The 20,000-nt window shown below is 38.5% G+C and overlaps 1 protein-coding gene across 10 annotated transcripts in view; it reads right to left on the bottom strand.

Annotated features, from left to right (window-relative positions):
• Positions 1–20,000, bottom strand: part of ptprk (protein tyrosine phosphatase receptor type K) — a 174,408-nt gene that overhangs the window by 121,685 nt on the left and 32,723 nt on the right. For all 10 annotated transcript variants that reach the window (XM_056765384.1, XM_056765392.1, XM_056765389.1 and 7 more), the window contains one exon: positions 6,485–6,607. In XM_056765384.1, coding sequence (XP_056621362.1) covers positions 6,485–6,607 — 123 coding nt within the window. The remainder of the gene's footprint in view (positions 1–6,484; positions 6,608–20,000) is intronic.

A 20,000-nucleotide genomic window follows, 5' to 3' on the forward strand; every position in this document is an offset into this window, starting at 1 on the left:
GAGACTAGTCTTCTCTTTTGATTGCACTTATGCTTTTGTTGTACTTATGCTGTCCCAATTGCTTCCGTTGCCTACCCCACCTGTAAGTTTCTTTGGATAAAAGCGTCTGCTAAATGACTAAATTTAAATGTGGTGTCATTCATCTCCCTCTGGCTGACATGATTTCAGTCTCTGAGCTAAAAGTCTGAGGCTATTGGTCTCACCCGGTGCGCTGTAAACATAGCGCTAGTGTTTCCAGGGTCGCGGTTTTCCAGCACAATTGGGCTGTTTTGAATATGCAGTTGCGGGAAAAGTTATGGAGCCAAAAATGTTATTTATATTCTAAGGATAAATGTTAACTGATGAGATTCTTAATGTATTTCACACTCGGATGAATACCTGGCAACTTCAGGACTGGTCCGTTTTCAAAAGTGTAAGGAACGAGTCTGACAGACAGGCTACAGTACAGGTAGAGACGCGGGAGATCAGCTCAACCAAACACAAGCATATAGCGCTGTTATTAGACAATGCATCAGAGTTATGTTTTTAACAATGTTTCATCAGGTGAATGCCACGTTGAACAATGAAAGAATTTACTCGTGACTGTACAACACTTGATTCTTCCGGCTGCAAATATTATGTTTGAGCAGCGCTATACGCAGTCTAGAACAACTAAAACATTGACGTGCTTGTTCACATTATACATATGAAATAAATGTAACCATGATTATTTCTTAAGCAACTTTTTGCATGTCTTACAAACAGAAAACACGTTTCTCGTCCATTTCCGTGCGTGGCCTCGAGGGATTTTTTTTAAAGTGACACCCAACACAAAATCCTGTTATGTATTACTCGCCCTCTAGTTGTTCCAAACCTGTATCAATGTCTTTGTTCATTTAAACACAAATGTATTTGGTAGAATGTTAGAAACTGAACATTATTTTGCATCATTGACTACCATAGCAGAAACGATCATAATGGTAGTCAAAGGTGACACAGAGGTTTTTGCTCTCCTATATCCCCCAAAACATCGTTTGAGTTCAACAGAACAAAACATAAATACAATACCTACAAAACCATTCATATAAGTAAATACAGCAGTAGAAATGTCTTTTAGTTCTTAGCTTGATTGGACACCAGAAAATAATTGGGCTAGTTTTCATTCCCTTTGGGCGGGTTTTGAGGGTCATCGGGCTGTTTTCAAGAAGATAGTTATCAAGATCCCTGTGACCAGCAGCAATGACAAGATAAGATAATGTTTACATGATGACCAGCTGGGATTCTTATAATCTAGTTCAGTGATGGGTTGGGACTATTTTGTATTTAAATACATTTAATTGGAGTATTTTTGTAATTTCAAACTAAATACTTTCCCAATAGACCAATTATTAGATTGCAGTGTTTCAAATACATCCATTTGAAATACAAAATACTATTAATTGGTAACAGTATTTTGTATTTAAATGCATTTAATCTTTATATATATTTTTTTGTACAGTCTAGTTAATTAATAAAATCAGCAGTCTAAAAAAGAGGCTGATTGGCAAAAAGTATTTTGTTTTTGAAAATACAAAGACATTTTTTTAGAATGTTAAGTTCTACTTCTGTAGTTATTTTGGTGAAAGAAACTCAAAAGTAATACAGGAGTCATGTAACGTATTGCAATTCTGAGACAGTAATATTGTAAGGTAAGGGATTACTTTTAAATAACAGTAACAAGTAATCTGTAATGTATTATGGTTTGTAAGTAACTTGCACAACACTGCATACAGCGTGCACCTTTAATGACTTAAAGTGATGATCATTCAGCAAAAAATCTCAACTCTCATCATTTATTACCTAATGTGGTTGAAAAACACGAAAGAAGATATTTTGAGAAAAGTCTCTGTGGTTTTGTGCTCCTACAATGGAAGGCAATAAGGTTCAGTATTGTTTGATCATCAACATTCTTCAAAACATCTTCTTTTGTGTTCTGCAGAAGAATCTCATACAGGTTTGACATGACGTGGGTGAATATTATAAATGAGGAAAGAATGTTCTTCTCTTTGAATGGCGACGTTGTGTTTGATACAGAGCAACATAGCTTTCACACATTTCGAGTTTTCATAAAATACAAAAACAAACATCGACTTAAAACCAGCTACAAGCACACACAAGTTTCTTAGAGGTTTGGATGAAATCATCATCTCTCTTTTGCAGAAAGTGTTTCAAGATGTCAGGAGGAGTCAGACGGAACCGTCCAGGATCTGGTTCCAGTTCTTTAAACATGGGATTGAAAAAACGCCCAGAGGACGGACATCAGATGGTGAAGAGGAGAAACATCACCACCATTTGTCTGAACCAACAGACATCTGTTCATCTCTCTCTCTCCACACTCACGCACACACACGCACGCACGCACGCACGCACACACACACGAACGCACACATGAACGCACGCACACACACGCACACACGCACACACGCACACACACACGCGCGCACACACACACGCACACGCACAGATTATTACAGATTTTAAATGTGTCTTTAGTCTGTAATCTGTGCCCAGTGATAAAAAAACACAATTTTTCTGAGTTGTGTCACTTTAAAGAGAAATGGTGATAAGGTAAATTTCCATAACATTCCCTCCATCTTCTATTGGTCATATAAACAGGAAGTCCCGCCCTAGACTCAGGACACAGCAGTGATTGGACAGCATAATATTTACTAGAACACATTTGATGTCAATGAAGAGAAAAACGACTGTATGTGAAGGAGAAGACAGATGAGGTTTTCAGTTTCTTCTGTCCGCTCATCTCCTCTGCAACCAAATCCAGCAGACCGTCAAGAACAACATTTACATCTGAAACACACAATCTTCTACACATCTGCTTTTCTTCACTGCATTTACATGTCTGTTGTTTAGTTTAGTTTTTACATTTTAGTGAATGCTGCAGAAGAACAGCTCACACAACACATATGAAGATGTTGTGGCTAACACACACTGTGGGGTTTCATCAGAAACTAAAGCCTCGAGACTCTGTACTGCAGCGTTTCTCAGAAGCACTTTTGTGAAGTAAAGCCGTGTTGATCTAATGCTCTTTGATGTTTTTACATCTTTATTGCATTCTTTCATATCACACACAAATATAATCAGGAAGAGTCCCGTCTACACAGAGTCCCGTTCATTCACTAAATGAACACATGAGCATTCCCATCAATCTGATCAGGATCACACAACGACATGAACAAGCCGTCAACAGACGCTGAAAAATCACCATAACACAATTTAAAAAGCCAGAGAAAGATTAGTCTTGATTCATCATTGTGTGTGTTTCAGTCCAGTGTGTGTGTGTGTGTTGAATCACAAGAGAAACAAACTTCAGCGATGTGACGCTTAAAAACAACAAATCTATGTTATATCGAACTGATCATACATTTCTTTTTTAAATATCAACTTGTTTTCTTTACAGTTTTCAACATCTATTCAACATCTATGCATCTTTTTGTTTTTTACTGATTTATCCCGTTTTATTTTTTGCTGAAATAAATACAAATATTTTGTGGAATTTGGGAGAAATTTTGTCACTATTTCACGAAAAGAAACAAAAAGTATTTTACTTCAACATCCTTCATTGTTTCCTCAGCTGTATATTGAACAGAGTAAGATTTGAACTGGACCTCCGGTCACATGTGATGAGTTGACCCCTTGAACCATTTTGGGTTTAGTAATGAAGGGAAACAGAGCGAGGAGGAGAAACGAGTGTGTGTGTGTGATGTACATTAGTGTGCTGAGATCTTCAGCTGAATCAGAGCATGAAGTAAGTGATGTTCTTCTTACAAGCGTCTGCCAAAACCACACATGCTGACGCACCCAGAGCTGTCAGAAAACACCTTTCACTTCTGCGCCTCGACAAATAAACAATGTGTTACTGTACCTTTAAGACTGGTTATGTAAATGACCTCTGATTACAGAAGAGTTTTTTACAGGAATGAACGTTCACATGTAGTTTCAGTCTGTGAAGTGATTATCCAGATAAGTGGCATTTCTAACATTTCAAGTATAAATGTTACTGACTGCGAATTCCTGTCATACTTCTAAACCATGAAAAGAGAATCGGTGATGAGAGCAGGTCAAGTCATAACTGAAATCTGAGCAGATATGCGATCCACGGCTCAACATTGATTGTTTCTGGGACGTGAACGAGTGAAATGGGTTGTTGTTTTTTGGCAGTGAAGAGATGAAGGCCGGTCTGTCCCGGAGCTCATCTGCTGTTCAAACCCTTCACCTCCACACTCATCCATCTGTCTTCATCAATGTGGAATCTGTCATGTGTCTTTCTCCAGCAACCCCCTTCCCTTAACCTAAGAACACCACCAGAGAACTCAAGAGATCCACCACTAAAACACACAAACAAACGCACACAACGTAACACCGATGATCAACAACATGTCACACACACGAGCTGTGTGTTTGTGTAAAATGGCTCTGGTGTGACGGGAGTGACCCACATTGAGAGGAGAAACGTCTCTTTGTGTCTTTTGTCAGGCAAACACAGGTCAGGAGATGTAGAGCGGAAAACTGTACTGAAACACAATCATCTACAACTACACTCTCAAGAGCTTTCACCACACAAACCCACATCACTCAAACAACACACTGCTATCTCAGACACACATCTTACACAATAAACACTGGTAACACAAACACACATCTTACACAATAAACACTGGTAACACAAACACACATCTTACACAATAAACACTGGTAACACAAACACACATCACACAACACACTGCTATCACAAACACACATCTTACACAATAAACACTGGTAACACAAACACACATCTTACACAATAAACACTAGTAACACAAACACACATCTTACACAATAAACACTGGTAACACAAACACACATCACACAACACACTGCTATCACAAACACACATCTTACACAATAAACACTGGTAACACAAACACACATCACACTGGTATCACAAACACACATCACACCACACACTGGTATCACAAACACACATCACACTGCTATCGCAAACACACATCTTACACAATAAACACTGGTAACACAAACACACATCACACAACACACTGGTATCACAAACACACATCACACTGCTATCTCAAACACACATCTTACACAATAAACACTGGTAACACAAACACACATCACACTGGTATCACAAACACACATCACACAACACACAACACACTGGTATCACAAACACACATCACACTGCTATCTCAAACACACATCTTACACAATAAACACTGGTAACACAAACACACATCACACAACACACTGGTATCACAAACACACATCACACTGCTATCTCAAACACACATCTTACACAATAAACACTGGTAACACAAACACACATCTTACACAATAAACACTGGTAACACAAACACACATCTTACACAATAAACACTGGTAACACAAACACACATCACACTGGTATCACAAACACACATCACACAACACACTGGTATCACAAACACACATCACACTGCTATCTCAAACACACATCTTACACAATAAACACTGGTAACACAAACACACATCACACAACACACTGGTATCACAAACACACAACATAGGGATAATTCTATGCTAGCCGTGCATTAATGGATTTATCTGCCCGACATGGAGACAAGAACCACCCGACATAAAGTGAAACATAATTTATTGATGTTTACAGTGTCACATTAGATCACACAGGTGAACTGAGGGTTATTTTATGTAAAGTGTTTGAAATATCTTCTGGATCATTTGAGAAGACGTGTACGGCCAGATCTCCTCCCTGTGCTGGAATGATGTGGGTTTGACTCTTTCTCACTTACACAATGAAGTTGGTGTGTCTGCAATAACCTCCACAACACCGACACACACAACACACATTTTCTTCAATGCTCTGATTTCAAAAGATGAACAAATGGAGATGAAATAGACACACACACACAGGCAGATTGACAAACTCGGATGCATACAAACACACCAATACAGATACACACACACACACACACACACAGGTGACATCATTGTGCTTCATGTTCACTTCATTTGTTCAAACGTGTTTGTCCAGCCATTATCACAAAGACCTGACAATGTGGTTGTGTTCTCCTTCAGGTCCTCTTCTAATGAAGGTGTGTCTGTCTGACCTTCTCTGTTCTCCTGCCTTCATTAATAACTTAATATCTTATTAATTATGGGATGAAGCAGAGAGTGAAATGCTTTAATTCCTCCCGTCTGAAAGGCAAGAGAGGTGAACGGCGGTGAAGGTCGTGACGCTTCACATTCCCTCGTCTTTCAACACATTTATAAGCTTAATTGTGTGCCGAACGACGCTCCTCTTTCCCCTTCAGCACTTCACAGGTTTTGTCATGTAAATGACTGAAGAGTTTTCAGAGAGAGCAAGAAATTGGTGTTCTCTGCGTACACAATAAGACCCTGCTGTGTGGCCCCTTTCGGTTGAGTCTGCACATGATTGTTGGACACTCACCCTGAGGCAGATCTGAGGGCAGGAAGGGCACTTCTTGAGCGCTCACGTGAGTCCAGTCGAAATCATCGTAAGGATCCTGCTGGTAATCACATTGTGCAGGTCCGTCATCAAAGCCACAGCCCCCTGAAACAAACACACAAACAAACATTTAGTCACGCTGACAAACACACAGCAGATGAGTTATAGTGAGCACTCAAACAAACAAACACTTGCTCGAAACACTTCATTAGGAAGCAACACACAGCACATTTGATGATCATGTATGTTATAACTGTGGTTTCTATGATCACAAGCGTGTGATTTATTATGAGAGAACAGCACACTGCTGTGTTTCCTCATGATGTCATGAACTCTCTCTCTTATCTGAGGTGGTGTGAGGCCGTCTGGAGTGTGTTTGACTCAGGATGCAGGGTTTTTCCTGCAAAGAGAAATTGGACACGGCCGCCTCTGTCAAATCTTGTGCCGCCTCAGACTCACAAAAACTGTGTTGGGTGTCTTCACAAGAAAGGCTGCGAGCATTTAACAGACTGTCATTTGTAACTGCAGTAGCAGCATTAGGCCACAGTGGTAGCGCTGTTTCCTTATCAGCACACTGAGGCGCTAAAAGAGTTGCAGAACAAGAGCCAGCCTGTGTTCACGGCTGTTGTTTTACATCAAAGTATGTTTACTTTCTAGAGATGTCTAAAATCAACATGACATCCATCATTGTACTGTCTTCAGCTGTGCCGTTGGGTTGTTGAATCGTACACAGTGAGTTCACCAGTATGAACACACATTGCGTTCTGAACGACTCATTTGAAGCGATTCACTTAAACTATTGAACTTTTCAGTCACTTGATAATATAAGAGATCATTGAATCATACAGACTTGCCTTAAATAATTTTGTAAAAAAATTACATCTTAAGAAGCCACAAAGTATGAATACAGAGATACAGTTTCCATAGCTTTAAAATGAGTAGAACTTCAGATAGTTTCCACATATTCAGCTAGCTTAACTTTGAACAAAGAAAAATGAGGTTTCCAGCCAGTAAACTTTTGTTTATGTTTTTTTTATTGTGATTAATTATAAGTGTATTACTTGAAAATTAATAATACTGAAAAAAGAGATTGTTGAATCATTTCAAGTGAACCACAAAGAATGCAAGATGTGAATGAGCTTTGATCATTTAGTAAGACTGCTTAATTCAGTTGGCTATTGTGGGCTGAAAAGTTATTTTTTGAAAATGATAAAACAGTTTGCTTGAATAAAAGTAATGCTTTATATAACTTAATAATTGTCATTTTCATCTTATTTTATTAGAACTTTTAATGTCAAAGTCACTTTGGTTAAGCCCCTTAAAGGTACAGTAGGCCTTCACTAAAACACACCATTTCAATCATTAATCATGTGACATATGACCTCATAGAGCACATACACACACACACACACACACACACACACAAATTGGTCATAAAATGTGTTCTGATCTTCATCTAAGTCACAACAATAGAGAAACACAGTCTGATTAAACTAATACCGCACAAACATTATACGTTTTCATGTTTTTATTGAACACAACATGTAAACATTCATAGTGCAGGGTGGATAAAGTATGTGAAACCCTAGACTAATGACTTCTCCAAGAGCTAATTGGAGCCAGGAGTCAGCCAACCTGGGGTCCAATCAATGTGATGAGATTGGATGTGTTGATTAAAGCTGGCCTGTCCAATAAAAAACACACACCAGTTTTGAGTTTGCTGTTCTGAAGAAGCGTTGTCTGATGTGAACCATGCCTCGCACAAAAGAGCTCTCAGAAGACCTACGATCAAGAATTGTTGACTTACATAAAGCTGGAAAGGGCTACAAAAGTATATCTAAAAGCCTTGATGTCCATGTGTCCATGGTAAGACAGATTGTCTACAAATGGAGAAAGTTCAGCACTGTTGCTACACTCCCTAGGCGTGGTCGTCCTGTAAAGATGACTGCAAGAGCACAGCGCAGAATGCTCAATGAGGTGAAGAAATATCCTAGAGTGTCAGCTAAACACTTACAGAAATCTCTGGCACATGCTAACATTTTTGTTGACAAATCTACAATAAGGAAAACATTAAACAAGAATGGACTTCATGGGAGGACACCACGGAGGAAGCCACTGCTGTCCAAAAAAAACATTGCAGCACGTTTGAAGTTTGCAAAAGAGCACCTGGATGTTCCACAGCACTACTGGCAAAACATTCTGTGGACAGATGAAACCAAAATTGAGTTGTTTGGAAAGAACACACAACGCTATGTGTGGAGAACAAAAGGCACAGCACACCAACATCAAAACCTCATCCCAACTGTGAAATATGGTGGAGGGGGCATCATGGTTTGGGGCTGCTTTGCTGCCTCAGGCCCTGGACGGATTACTGTCATCGATGGAAAAATGAATTCCAAAGTTTATCAAGACATTTTGCAGGAAAACTTAAGACCATCTGTCCGCCAACTGAAGCTTAACAGAGGATGGACGATGCAACAGGACAACGACCCAAAGCATAGAAGTAAATCAACAACAGAATGGCTTCAACAGAAGAAAATACGCCTTCTGGAGTGGCCCAGTCAGAGTCCTGACCTCAACCCGATTGAGATGCTGTGTCATGACCTCAAGAGAGCGATTCACACCAGACATCCCAAGAATATTGCTGAACTGAAACACTTTTGTAAAGAGGAACGGTCCAAAATTTCTCCTGACCGTTGTGCAGGTCTGATCTGCAACTATAGGAAACGTTTGGTTGAGGTTATTGCTGCCAAAGGAGGGTCAACCAGTTATTAAACCCAAAGGTCCACATACTTTTTCCACCCTGCACTATGAATGTTTACATGTTGTGTTCAATAAAAACATGAAAACGTATAATGTTTGTGCGGTATTAGTTTAAGCAGACTGTGTTTCTCTATTGTTGTGACTTAGATGAAGATCAGAACACATTTTATGACCAATTTATGAAGAAATCCAAGTAAGCCCAAAGGGTTCACATACTTTTTCTTTCAACTGTATATGTGTAATGAAGCTCAGGTTGGTTTGTAGTTCCTCAGTTCAGTTTTGTGTGTGTGTGTTTTATTGTCAAGAATCCAGTCATGTACACATCAGAGTTGGACTGGATTGAGTAAGATGCACTTAAATCTGTGTTAACACGCTTTAGTGAAAAGTGTCTTTGGTCAACATCGAGATGTTAAATGATTAGATCATGATCGGGCTTCACAAAAAAGGTTTTACACAAAAACATTTACACAAATCAGAGAGTGTTTTCAGGGTTAGGGATGTGTTGTATGATAATATCATACATCTTGTTTTAACGATGTGCAAAATGATATTATTGAGTACATCACTTGTGCTTTAATCGCCACTCTCTGTGCCGTCCCTGTCAGCTCTTTGTCTGATGTCTAATGTTGCGGGCACAGAGGTCACACTGCAGACAGAGGCAGGTGAAGTCATGTTACTCCAGCAGTTAATCAGTGTTTTCTGAACAATACTGTCAGTTCGGGAGAAGAAATCCATACAGACCTGATTTCAAGAGCAATGCAACAGAAACATTCCACACAAGTTTGCTTTTAGTGTGTGACTCATTTTGTAAACAAGCACTTCATTTATCATTTAACATCGTTTATTTACCCTCCTGTTGTTGAAAACCTGTATATGACTCTTCTGTGAAACACAAACAAAGATATTTTGAGAAATGTCTCAATGTTTTTGTGTCGATAGTCAATGGGGTTCAGTGTTGTTTGGTTAACATCGTTCTTTAAAATATCTTCTTGTAAGTTCTGCATAATGTGTGTGTGTGTGTGTGTACGTACAGTCAAACAAATGAGACCTTAAACCAGAGCAAACATCTTCAAATCGTAGACAAAAGTGCAACAACCGCTGAATCTTCTCTGTGTCGTTCTGCTGGGGTTCATTTATCTACACAAGAGGAAACTGAGAGCTCAGGACTACAGAAGCGCCTGCCTACACACACACACACACACACACACACATTACACACATCACAGTGCTGACAAACACACACACACCATCTGACAGTGATGTTTGCTGCTCTGCAGAATGGTTGGACAGACCTGAAGACGGAGCGCTGCCAGTGGTTCTCTTCTCTGCTTTATGAGCTCCAAACTGAATTCAAAGTCACACAAATCCACATCATCCAGCAGAAGAACCTTCACATCCAGCTGAATGTTGTTTTAATGCATTGTGTGTGGTCTGGGCCGAGGGCTTTAATGTCCAGATGGATGTGAAACAGCTCGAACATTCAGTGCTGCTGGAAGGACACTAACAGCTTCATTTGCATACTAATCTATGAGTGCAAATATTCAGCCTCGCTAATGAAATAACAGCCTGCTCTTCATTTACATCATCACAGAATTATTGTGTCTGATGAACCTCAAGGGCAAAACCTGTTCACAGTCCCTGATCAAGTTCAACACTGCTTCACATCATCATCACACATTCATAAAACACACTTACTAATACTTCCTGAAAAAAAAACCACGTTCATACAAACTCCAACATCCATCCTTCATACTGTAAACCTGCCACACGTGAGCTGAAGTCATCTCAATTACACATCATGATGCCCTGCAGACACGCTTGTGTCATATTCACACGAAGCCTTATTCTGATCCATTTCACTGGAGACACGAGAGACAATCAGTCTCCCAACTACGCATGACATTTTACAGGTAATGGGCTGTATTTTTTACAGAATTTTTCTTTTTTTCATTAAACAGTTAACGCCTGTTATTTTACAGATTTTTGCTGTAAGAAAAATATTACTATAAAAAATGACAGTAAATTAACCACAATTTAATATGACAGAAATATTATGTTTTTTAAAAGCAATTTACAGTTCCAGAAATGTAATCAAGTAATAATTTACATGTTATCCCCTTAAATAAATATGTAAAATTGCGAGTGCTTTGTCATTAAATGCAGTTGAAGGTCATTATGCATTTAGGGTATTTTACAGGTCAACTGGAAATTCTACAGACACAAATTTAATTTACTTTGACATTTATTTTTGTTCTAACCTAAACAATATACAACTTTGTACTTTGACAGCTTCAATGCCTCTATAGTTAACTGTAGTTAAACTGCTACATCTGCTAGAAACTTAACATATTATTAGCGTAACATATTACATATTCAAATACAGTATTTACATGTACAACGGTTATCAATTCAATATAGCTAATACAAAATATATTAACAATATGTAATCATTTCTATAATATATCACAGTACCACAGTATTTTTAATTGAATCAACAATTTTGTACTTATAACTCCCCTTTTAGGCATAAACAAATATACAGTCCTGCTCACCATTAATGGGACTCTTGGAAATCATGAGCAAAGAAGGCTGTAAAAATAAATCTGCATTGTTTCTCCTTTTGATCTTTTATTTAAAAATCTAAGAACTCCAACATTTAACTGAAGGAAAACAATTTAAAGTGGGGGAATATCACATTGAAAAAAAAAATCCTCCACAGATGTTGGCCACAATTATAGGCACCCTTGTATTTAATTCACCCCACAACCCTAATTTATAAGAAAATCAACTCTAAGTGTTTTCTTTTCATTCTGATGAGGTCTGAGATTACACAGAGAGTCAACAGAGGTCATTACTCCATAAAGAATTTCTCCAGACCCTTCAAATATTTCTATGGGTACCAATAATTGCAATAGTTTAATGAAATGTTGGAATATTGTATATTTTTTATAAAAAAGATCAAAAGGAGAAACAATGCAGATTTATTTTCATATTTACCAAGGTCGCTAATAATGGTGTGCAGGACTGTATATTTTAGTTGTGTGTAAAACTTCCATCATCCGATCAGACCCCACAAATTCAAAGTTGTGTCGTAACGGCTGTGAGTGATGATACTAGTGTGAGCAGCAGAACCAGAGCGGGAGTATTTAAACTCCAATGGATAACTATGGAAGCCATGAAGACGCTGCGGGAAACATCTCTGCGTGCCAGTGACAGTAAAGACATTTTTTCCGCTCCGATGGAAATATCTGACGAATACATTTAAAGCATCAATCCTTTTGAAACTGTGATGAAAACACCGATCTACAGCAGATGACAATACAGGTATGGAAAAAATGTGACTGTTTATAATCTAAAATCTACATGGTCAAAGATGGACAAGTTATTTGATTCCATACAATGACTTTGACAGGGGGAATGAATTCAATTCAGGGCTGACCATTAACTTTTTTTACACATAGCACCGGTGCTACCGAGTTTTAAAGTTTTATAGCACTGACTAAACAGCACAAGTATACGTCTGTTACTAGTGCAGGTCATCACATAAATTGACATTAATGTTATACAAATGGGTTAGGACCTTATCATTTTTAGTTTTAATCAAATTTGTTATAAAATAAGTTTTGTATTTTCAATGCTCGGAATAAATTTTCACATAAAAATACTGTATATACTAGTATAATATTAGTAATATTAGTATTTGTTTACTACAGCTGACTGAAGTAAAAAATTTGTGTAATATAATATATTTGAACCTAACTTTAGTAAATATTAAAGTATACTTCAGTGTTTAATACAGTTATGAAAGCACAGGGACATAAGGTTAACAGTAACTTACATGCACATTTGGAAAGTCTGTCAAAATGTGTACATGACATTGGTGGACGAATTGGTGTTTTTAAAAGCAGATGTGAATCCCAGTCACAGTGTAGCCAATATTCCTGAATCCTCACAACTAATAATGTAAGAATAGAGACGGCTGGTTGCTCTTGCATCACAATGTGTCCACCGAGCTGCAGCATCCATCACAACTTTATAATAACATACTAACCAATAACTGTGTGTTTTATGTATATTAAATTACAATGATTTCATGTTGTTCATTCTCTCCCTTGTTTTATTTCCGTTGTAATCCTCATAGTAACATGGCCTGCTAAACTAGGCTATCAGAACTGTTTAGCGTGTTGACAAAATGTTAAATATGATTTAGATAAAAGCGTCTGTTAAATGAATGAATATGTATAATGTCCTGTAACTGTTGTAGCTGTGATCCACTGGCAGGAAGCTTTGCGTTATTCTGTCAAGTTTTAAACTACTAAATACATATAAACATGCTAACAGCTAGGGCTGAGCGATATATGGTGCGATTCTTATACTCTCAGTTTCTCAATGATTTACGGTTAAATGCTGCCACATCCGAAAGCCAGAGGGCGCTCTTGCGCAGAAACGGCAAATATGGGAAACAGAAGAAGAACAACTCGTTCCAGGAAATGCCAGTGGTCATATTCTATCGCTGTTCTCCAAACCTTTTCAGGTATTTTCATGATAATAAAGTTTATTTATAGTGATGATATTTGAGGAGTGTTGCTTTTTCAAATGTAAGTTATAAACGACTCAATCTCGTATTGATTAGTTCTTCCTACTGATCAAACAACCGTAGTTCAAGGAAGAGCTGTGCAGAAAACATCGAATTCATTTCAGAATCGATTTAGACATGTATAATTAGTGTGAACCGCGATATATATCTCCCTGCTCTACTAACAGCTACATTTGAACTGCTGCTAATATTATTATACCACTATTTACTGTTTATTCAATCGTGCTGAATTTGTTTTGTTTAGACATAATCTTTGAAGTTTATTAGTTATTGTTGTCATGTAGGTGAAGTGTCCAGGAGAACGGACATCCAGTAGACTTAAATAATTGACCTCTAACTGCACACATTACACTCGTACCTTTGGGACTTGTTTCTCTCGTGATACGACAGTGCCATTAGCTATAGTGGCTCACCAGAAGTCTAAACACAAACACCCATTTTTACATCAAACATAAGGTGGATATGGTCTTCTAATCTCTTTTATGATGAATGCTGCGCTGATGCATGTCTGACAATCCTTTCATTCTCAGTTGGAAAAGTATCATTACTGTGAAATCCATATTGTTTTAAAATAGTTTCATTTTTTTGAAGAGTACAATCCCTCCAGTATGGAAGACATTATGATCCAGACATTACCAGACAATGTGACTTAAAGGCCTGCTTCAGAGTTTATCATTATCTCCACTAAAACATCAGCAGCGTGAAATATACACAAGCCAGTATCACAAATGAGAGATGTTTGTCGTTTGTGTAGAAAGAGAAAAACATTTTGTGATTTACAAATGAGAAAACAACACAAAAAGTTTTGTCAACACAAAACATCACAATGAGTAGATGAGGTGGATTCATACACAAGCTGTGTGACTTGAGTGAACACAAAAGACAGAATGAAGGCTAAAAAACAACATGTGAAATTATGCAGAACTAACAGGAGTGAAGGTAAACAATGTCGCCGGTCACTTCCACAAGTGTGTTTGAAAACTCTCACCATTATCTCCTGTGAACGAGAGAGAGCGGCTTCTTCAAGAGCACCAAGTGATTTTATGCTGGTAGGACACAATGTCAAAACTGGGCTCATTGTAAATGGATTTGCTACCAATTAAAAAGTTGAAAGCAAAAGCTGTCAAAATAACCCATCGGCACATCAATGGGAACATTTATATATACACAACCTTTCACAACACCAGAGACACAATAACTCAAGAATCCTGTCTAAAGCTGTCAGTCAGTCTGCAACACCGCTCAGTCTTATTACAACACTCACAAACAGCTTTAGTTCACAATAACTGATGGATTTGAATGTGTTCTTCTGATGGACAACAGGCTCCATCTGTGAGGTCCTGAGGGCGCGGGGTGTGAACGGACGGCCGTTGAAATCAACCCGGACACGCCTCACAGGACGAGGGAGGAGCTACAAACAACAAAGAACCGCAAAGGTGGGTTTTTGTGTAAAAATAAACCTCGCCCTTCTGCGTGAAGCTCTACAGTTATTCATCTGACACACACTTTTATTCAAACAAACTGAATTATTGCACTGCACTTTAATCTCTCAAGTTTGCAAATGAATAATCTACTTTTAAGAGTTAATGATCCTTGTAGGTGACTACAGTAAAACATTGTGAAATGTATCATCTCATCAGAGCTTGTCTTAAAAAAAAAGAGAATCTTGAGTGCTCATATCAAAGGATTCCTTTATGTGCTCTTATTGGACCAGCTTTTATGATGTCACAAAGGACCTGAAGGTCTTTGAATTACAGACATACCTTTACACACACACTCACAGGTCGTTACGCCCTGCTAACAAAGAGAGAGAGCGAGCGGGCGGGCAAGGGAGAGAGAGTGTGTTTAATGATGAGACATCTCCTCTATAGTTTAACCTGTCCTCTCGCTTTCCTTCCGCACCATTTTACAGCCGCTCAGAACAAAAGACGCCAGCCAGCAGCATATAATTACCCACAGACCTGTGGCACTGTTTCTTTTATTCTCTCTCTCTTCTAGAGTAAAACACTACACTGTGACTTTACACACGCTTGTCTGACGCTTAAAAACACAATATTTTCTCTCGCAAAGGCAAAATGTTCTTCCGGTGGAGGCATGAAATGTCAGGATATGAATAAAAATGCCGTTTCCCGCTCAGGAGAAGAAATGTTTTGCACAGGTTTTCATGAACGACGTAGAAAGAGCGCAGAGTTTACCTGCTGCACACATTCACACTTTAAAGGGGCGATGAATTACAATTTTTCAAAAAAATAATTTCCTAAACTCTTAACACCGCAACACAACTAAAACACATAATTGGCTAAACTGTTAATTTCATGCTCAAAATCACACATTGTAAACTGAACTCCAGTAGGGCTGAAACCATTCCTGGAGTTACATCAGAGGGAATAACAGAAACTGCAATATTTTATATGTGCCATGTCTGCCATTATATAATATCATTCCTGTTGGTTTACATCCTGGAAGTGTCAGAACTGAAAAGGTCCATGTTACTGAAATGACAACTGTTATTGGCAGGTCCTTGAATGCTTCTAGATTGAACACCACCTCCATAGAAGAACATCTACGGCTACTTCTCTAGCCACGCCCACTAGTTCACGCATGAGAGAACTGAAGTAACACAAGTTGGGGGAACCAGATAGAGCAAGCAAGCAATAAACAAACAGATAAAGATTAAAGATAGCTAAATATTGTGCAGTCAGTGACTGTTTGTGGAAGAATACAGTCGCTGCAGAATCTTCCTTCAGATTCCAACATTAGCAATATGTGGTTGAAGTTTATTTTTCAAGAGGGTCCAGCACAAGTGGGTAAAACTTTACAGCGGATTCCTTCGTGAACAAGGCACAGGTCAACACTGGATTTCTGGAGAGTTTAAAATGAAAAAGCATTGCTGTGCCGTCAATATTGGATCTGATGGGAATGGTTCAGCAATCTTATGCAAATAAAACATTTTTGCACTAGGCGTCACTATTGCTTTGTTAGAGATCTCTTGAGTTGCACTCAGCACTATAAACACGAGATTAGTCTTACCTTGGGACCTCTAGTCATTTGTATTAATAGCAGAGGTTGTCTGTGATCTTAAGCCCGTGCGAATCGGCATCTCTGTAATTTTGTGGGCTCATATATAATTTTTCAAATATTTATCCAACGTTTGTGAATAATGGAGGCTGTTTTAAAGTGATCATTAAAGTGGTATTATTTTTGATATCCATAAGTTACCAGGAGTCTCCTGTTTGTTCATTTATCATGGAAACTCTCGTAACATTCTATGAGACCCGTGATCGCTGGGATCTTTTGTCCGGTTCGGGTCTCAAATGCTGACAGGTAGAGTTATATAACATTAAACGCAATACAACTATAGCCTTTACAAACAATACACAAAGCCTTGCCATCACTTCCGGGAAATAAGTCAGTATATTTGAGTAAAATCACAGGCTTCATTTATCCCGTGTGAATGCGCAACATGAAATACAAATGTGGAGAGATCATTATTTAATCACACTAGGTCCCCAGATAATACTAATCCTGTGCCAATAGGTTGAATGTATAACCTACCGTTACGTCCAGGGCTCCAGACTAACTTTTTTCACCAGGAGCACAGTGGCCCCCAACTGAAAATTTTAGGGGCACAACCAGAAAATTTAGGGGCACATACCGTAAATCAACATGCTAACCAAATCTACTAATTTCCACTGTATTACTAATAAATACTTTAATAATAGATGCAGAAATTACAATGTTCTGTTTCAAATTCAGTGTCACATTTTATTCTGCACTTTTGAAGATGCAACAACAAGGTAAACTGACAGCACCATCGTTGTCATGACAGTACATATAGTAAATAAAATACCATACATTCAGAATAAAAAAAGTGCTTAGTAACAAAGTGCTTAGTAACCTTTCGGTCATTTCACAGTTACAATGTGACTTTTTTTCGCCACACCAACCTCTGACTCTGCATCATCATCCGATGGTGACACTGTAGACTCTGGCACTGGTACACTAGCCGCAGGTCGGATGAACGAATCAATAGTTCGCTTGCTCATAGCTCAGACACACGCACATATGTGACCCTGGACGACAAAACCAGTCTTATGGGTAAATTTTTCAAAAATGAGATTTATACACCACATGAAAGCTGACTAAATACACTTTCTATTGGTATATAGTTTGTTATGATAGGACACTATTTGGCCGAGATATAACCATTTTAAATTCTGGAATCTGAGAGTGGGAAAAATCTAAATATTGAGAAAATCGCCTATAAAGTTTTCCAGAAGTAGTCCTTAGCAACGCATATTACTAATGATGGGAAATAAATGAAACTTACACCATTGATTTACCACAGCTTAAACTGTATACACACAAAATTTCATAAAAATAATTCTCCAGGAACATATACAATTTTACACTTGAGCTGGCAACGAATCATCATTAACAGAGGCAGATCTACATGCTAAGATGATGTTTTGTTTACATTTTGTCAGAGCAAAATTGGCATAACTTTGACATAAACAACTCATGAAAACCACTACTTTGTAAAGAAGGTATTTAAGAACGTTTGTGACTAACTGACCTGAACTTTGAAGAATTTTCCCACTCAAGCGGGTTGAATTCTGAGTCCGCAGTGAACACTTTGTATTCCTTCATGTCACGGAGTCGAAGCGATCTAAACATTGATTGAATTCGTCGTCTTCCGGGGCATCCCCTTATGTCAAGCCGGTCTCTGGACATTCTGTATTATCTTCCCAATGATTTGCGAAACAATCATTTACTAGGTTCGTTAAATTATTGCTGTCATTAGTGTTTAGATTGAGCAAACACGCTTCCATCAGAATCCATGTTTTGAAGCTTGATCATGACGGATTGTGTACGCTGCGCACGTGAGACGCTATAGCAGGCCGTTGCTAAGAGGAAACAGGTTTGTTTTAACACTCTCTATTGGCTTACCCTTGTAATGACATAGAAGAGAGTAGATTAACTTGAAAGCGGAATCTCTTAACTTTACATAGATAGCAAACTTGAATGGGTAGTTTTCATAGAGCGGACAGCAGCGAGTTAACTTTGTAGGCATGTTTCTGACCATTTTTTGTTCGCGATATTAAGGGATCGACTCACAAAAATAAAGTTTTGACATATTTAGGGTAGGAAATTTACAAAATATCTTCATGGAACATGATCTTTACTTAATATACTAACGATTTTTGACATAAAATAAAAATTGATCATTTTGACCCTAACAATGTATTTTCGTCTTTTGTCAGAAATATACCCGTGCGATTTACGACTGGTCTTGTTGTCCAGGGTCACATATCAGGTTGTGATGATATTTGTCTCCGTTTCCTTCCCACAGATGTTTACGCGCGCTCGATTATCTCTAGGCCCCTCCCCCTCCACGCATTTTAGCCACTTACAGTGGCCATTTCCTATTCTTCTCACACGCATTGGCCGCCTCACAGACAGGCATCACTCAATGAAACGCGAGTGTGTGCTCGCGTCTCGTGAGTATGTTTGCGAGTGTGTGTGTGTGCGAGTGCGAGTGTGTGTGTGTTTGCGTGCGTGTGCGCTCGCGTCTCATTGATTATTTCATTGCTCATTTCATTGATCATTGACGTGCCCCTTCCACGTTTAATGTATAAAAAAATACGGAGGGTGGGGGAGGCAAATTTACTGGTAGCAAATGTGCGACTGGATGTAAAATTCAGTCGCACACTCTCAAATTTTGGTCGCAAAATGCGACCATTTGGTCGCAGTCTGGAGCCCTGACGTCTCTAAACAAATTCACAGAAGCCTCCAAGTAAGTTTACTATTCAACTGCTATCCAATCATAAAAGTGGGACGTGGAGTGGAGTTACACCTCGGGTGTGCATTAACCTTCGAATAATTGAACAAACCAGAGTCAATTATTCCGCTAATACCATGGTTACCACACCACAAGACATGTTTAAATGTTGCATTTCAATGTTTGTCATGTTATCATCTTTAAAATGATGTTGATAGGACTACTTTCTTGCGCATCTCATTTCTGTTACAGTGAACGCACTCTGGAGCTTGAGCCACGTTGTGTGTGTGTGTGTGTGAGGGAGAGATTGTGCGTGTTTGCGGTAATGTGACAGGAAAAAACTGTGATAGTAAATT

This window comes from Triplophysa dalaica, chromosome 13 (assembly GCF_015846415.1).
Source record: "Triplophysa dalaica isolate WHDGS20190420 chromosome 13, ASM1584641v1, whole genome shotgun sequence".
Taxonomy (NCBI): Eukaryota; Metazoa; Chordata; class Actinopteri; order Cypriniformes; family Nemacheilidae; genus Triplophysa; species Triplophysa dalaica.